At 40.8% G+C, this 4,782-nt stretch overlaps 1 pseudogene and 1 gene segment (V, D, J or C); both read right to left on the bottom strand.

The window, feature by feature from the left end:
- Positions 1-156: 156 nt before the first annotated feature.
- Positions 157-1,054, bottom strand: LOC105309879 (annotated as a pseudogene).
- On the bottom strand, positions 510-2,466 carry LOC111734259. The segment is given in 2 exon segments: positions 510-2,284; positions 2,415-2,466. Coding segments are annotated over 2 exon segments (438 nt in total).
- Between the last annotated feature and the right edge of the window lie 2,316 nt (positions 2,467-4,782).

The following is a 4,782-nucleotide window of genomic DNA, read 5'->3' as shown; positions in this document are numbered from 1 at the left end:
TCTTCTCATAGAGATTTTCATTCTAGCCAAGAGTGTCATGTTTTTCACATGCTCTTTGATCTTTTAATTCCCACTGGAATTCTTTTTTTGTTTTTTTAACTTTTAGAAACTGTTCATTTTCCGGCAACCTTATTCCATTTTAAGAGTTTACAGAAGAACAGCTTAAGCCCAATCAGTGGTTGTTCCTACCCATTCAGTGGCCTGAGCAGTGGGAGCTGCCGACAAATCTTCAGTGGCAGGCTGAACACTCTAGTCTTCAGTAAGAAAGTGCTGAATAGGGCACAGAGGGCACCTGAACACCTTCAGACCAGTCTGTGACTTTAGGCTGAGCAGCAGTGAACTCGGGAGCCGGAGCAATCTATTCACCCTGAAAATGTTCCTTGGTCACAACCTTTTCAGCAGCAGCCTGCTCTTCCTTCCTTTTCAAGGTCTTCAGGATCTCTGTAGAAGCAGAGATCAAGCATGACCTCCCACAGGAGATGGTGCCACACATGCACGGGACTTCCCGGGCCAGTATCCACCACATCAGACCTACTGAGTAAGTTCCCTTGTTGTTGCAAGGGTTAGCAGTGTCCACATAGTGCAGAAGAAAGTCTGTGTTACACAGGGAGATGGTAGGCAGGTTAACATATGATGCATCTCTGAGGGGCTGGTGGTCAGCCCTGAGATTGATACCCACAAGAATTTTCAGCTCCTGGAAGGCTCCCTGGATCTAGTTAGTGAAGTTTTCAGGAGTGAAGCAACCAGCAATAGGAGTGGCTTCAGTGGCAATGGCAAACTTCAGCACAGCTCACTGGCCAGTATTTCTGGACGACATGATAGGGACATCAGCTGGGTTTTCAATGGCATGAGCTGCCAGCAGAAACTTCTCCCAGGTTCTCTGCAAATTTATGATGTAAATGCCATCACTTTTCCTTTAGAAGATGTACTGTTTCATTTCGAAGTCAAGGTTGGTGCCACCTAAGTGAGTTCCTGCTGCAAGGAATTTGAGGACCCTCTCTTCCTTCATTTGCAGGACACCAAGGGCTCTGGACATTGTGAAAGTTTCCCTTCAGTTACATGGGAACCGAGAACAACGCCGTACGGGCCTCTCTCTGGGTAGCGCAGGAAGGTCCCATTGAAATTCTTAATCAATGTACTTTCAGAGGCGAGACGTTGCTAAACTTTATACATCATAATTGCAATGTGAAACAGATGGGAAACAATTTCAAAAATTCCAACAGTAATGTCATATGAAAACAGAATAAGAGTAGAAAACAATGACGGCATGTGTAATAAATTGGCAAAAATTATTGTCCCGTCAATTTTGAAGATTTCTGGTATGAATTTGCAGAATTTCAGATATTAAAAAATTGAAATCTATTGTTATAACTGGGAAAAAAATAAAACAAACCTACTTTAAAACAAATGGATTTTGTTTTTAGTATTTAGTATTGAGATTTAGTATTTCCTCTCTCAACAGTCTTTGAATACTGAAAATTTTGAGTTATTCACTCTTCTTTCTACAATATGTCTAATAATTTACTAAAATTTGCATGAGCGTGCCATATTCTTATCTATTCACCATGCCAATCATGTCCTCCTTCCTAGATGGTTACCTAATAAGGAGAGGAAAAAACCAACACAGAATGGAGCCAGAAAGAAAAATTTCAGGAAATCTCTTAAAATTAGCAATTTGAGAAAGCAAGTAAATTTGTAAGAAGGAGATGTCATCAAAAGGAATCCATCTTTTGTTTCAGATTATTGCAAGGTAAAATGATGAATGGAAAGTAAAACATTCTGGTGCCACGTCTCAACTTTCATATCCAACCACTAAAGTAGTATATCCACCCCACACTGTCTCAGCAAGTCCCCGAGCACCTCTACACTGTGTAATAAGAGGACCATGGCTTCTACAATGTCAGAATCCAAAATCCTTCATATGCAATTATCTTTCCTCGTGTCTCACAGAGTTTGTGTTCAGCTCCCAGTGCAGTCCCCAGCTCTGTGGCACTCACAGCACAGAAGTATTCAGCTGAGTCACTCCAATGAGCAACGTGCTTCTGCAGGTTGAAGGAAGATTCATCTTTCCTAAATTCAGCCACAAAATCTTTGATGCCTTTAACCATGGTGTTCCCTAAAGAGTACTTGAGGAGAAGCTGGAGGCCTTCGCTGGGGTACTGGACGTACCAGAAGAGAGAAGGAGTTGCGCCATACTCATACTTGCACCTCAGCTCCAGCGAGGCTCCTTCAGAGACAGTGATGTGGCTGTCAGGCTGGGTCACCGTCTGGGCTCTGGTGCCTCCTGCGAAATTAATGTTTTATCAGTGAAAGCAGTGCAGACTTCACTGTGAAACCTAAGTATTTCTGCTAAAATTTAAACAAGAAAAATATTACTTCTATGGAACTAAGGACCATAATAGACTATTACTCACTCAAGGCAAAAAACATCCCCAGTACTGAGATGAGCAACAGGAGCATGGCTGAGCAATGGAAATGCTGCAGGCTTCTTTGTGGAAGCTCTCCTTTGAGCAGGCAGGAAAACAGCAGCGGAACCCAGCTCTCAGAAATAGGTATGAGTAAGGTCGGGCTTCACAAGTCCTTTGTTTAGGTAAAAATACAAAAACTGCTAGATAACCTTGGGTGCTTCTGATCTCTAATTCTCCTCTCTTGTCTCTGTCTTCAAAGAACTCAAGGAGGGTGCTTCAATAGGCTAGTTTCAGGAAGGCAGGGACTTAGGGGAAGGTGCTGATCTTCAGGGAAACAAGGATCTCTAGTTTGTCCAACATCGCCCCCTGGAGGCTAGACATAGGACCAAAGATCCCGACTCCCCCGTGGAAGCTAATCTTCCTTCTCTTGAGATATATCAAAAATTTCCACTGAATATACTCCTTTCTTTCCAAATATATTCTCTACCCTCTGTAGATCTTATTGCTTCAATGAAAAATAATGCCTGTAAAATATAGTAATTTACTTTACGGAGCAATTGATTATACAGTAAGTCTATCAGACTTTGGAGTCCTTTGGAGCCTTTATGTGAAAGCAGTGGAGTCATTCCTTAAACAGAGATAATCAGATCAACCTCCCTAGGCTGAGCTTTGGGTGGCCTTGCTGGCAGTAAGCATCAGATTTTGAGGACGCGGTAGGATGTGAAGATAATTGCCTTGGCTGGTGAAATTAAAAATAAGCTCAGATGTACAAAATAACAGATTAGAACACAAGCCCTCCTCTATGAAAATGAAGTAAGATTATCTTTGTCTAATTAAATCAGAATTATGAAGATTCATTGGCTTTAGATCAACAACAACAATAATATAATATTCAGATTAAAAAGTGTAATCTCATTGGTATCTGCTTAGAACGTGACTGGAATATTATACCCAATTCAGGGCACCACATCATCAAGAGACTATTGGTAGACTTGAATTATCTACAGATGAAACCGAGTAGACTGCTGGAGTCATTATACGATAAAAAACAAGTAATATTTGAAGAAATTAAGGACACAGCAAAAATATATCTGCATTAACCCTAGAATCATAGAAGTGCCACCAGCAGACCAGAGCTAAGAAATACCTCTGAGAAATACAAGATGTGAGAGCAGTTTGATAATGAAATCTGACATAGATAGAGAACCAGCAGTTTTATAAGGGTGACAGATCTTGTAAAATGAGGGTACTATTGGATTGTGGCCAAATAGCAAAGTATAATTTTTTAAAAAGAGGCTTTTCCTCCCCACTCACTTCAGCTTGTAGACTCCTGGAGCTAAAAGAGTAACCATCACACCAGGAGATCAATTTCAGAGAAAATGAGCATGGGGGAGGAAAAATAATTTTCTTCTCCCCTTCTAGGTTCTTGGCTGAGACCAACCCCCTCTCTCTGTGATAATAAAAGACAGATTCACAGGAAAAACAAACAAGTTTAATAATATGTATACTTCCTTATACATGGAAGAGACCCAGGAAAACCGAGTAACTTCCCAGAAATGGCCCATGTTATTACTTTAAATACCATCTTCAGCTTAAAAAAAAACAAAAAAGATGTAAATGTTGATGGGAGGGAAGCCAGTTGTGGGAGGTTTTGAGGCAAAGCACAGTAAATAAGATTACAGTTGTTATGCAGATTTAAGTCAAGGCCTTCTCCTTTCATAAGTTTACAGAGATTTAGAGTGATCCTCCTCTTCCAAGTACATACCAATGAAGATTTCCTTATAAATGTAAGTAAATGTTCCTTACAAAAGGGTAGCTTCTGCTCAGCTTTCAGAGCTGCTTCAGGTCTATTGATCATAGAAACAGTTAAAGTCAAACTAAAGATAACATCTTGACGTCAGTTGTGTTTCAGCTCCAGACCCATGAAGGCTGAATGACCCAACTAGCATCCCCTTGAATCCAGACAGCATGATGCCATGACTGACATCCAGATTTGGTGCAATGCTCAACTGCCTCCTAACTTAACCCTGACCAATCAGTAGAGCCCATAATCCCAACTCCCTTAGCTACCATCGCTAATGAGTTTTCCTCTATATAATCTATCCCCTAGGGTCCATCGAGGAGCCAGGTCTTTAAGTGCTAGCTCTCCTGTGTCTCCGAGTTTGGTAACATTTTTGTAAATAAACCTTTACTTTTTTTGCTGCAAACCCCTGCTCATGTCTCATTTGGCATTAAAGTGTGCAGGCAATACAAACCCCCTTATTTCGGTAGCATCATCATCATCATCATCATTATTTTTGGTGTTCAGTTTAGAAGGTTCTTAAAAATGTTTGCTATGGGAAGTGAACACACAATGTAAATATATATATGCCTT

The sequence above is a fragment of the Pteropus vampyrus genome, unplaced genomic scaffold, assembly GCF_000151845.1.
Source record: "Pteropus vampyrus isolate Shadow unplaced genomic scaffold, Pvam_2.0 Scaffold916, whole genome shotgun sequence".
NCBI classification, from domain to species: domain Eukaryota; kingdom Metazoa; phylum Chordata; class Mammalia; order Chiroptera; family Pteropodidae; genus Pteropus; species Pteropus vampyrus.
Note: the sequence above shows the minus strand (reverse complement) of the source record. Positions and strands in the feature narration are given on the sequence as shown.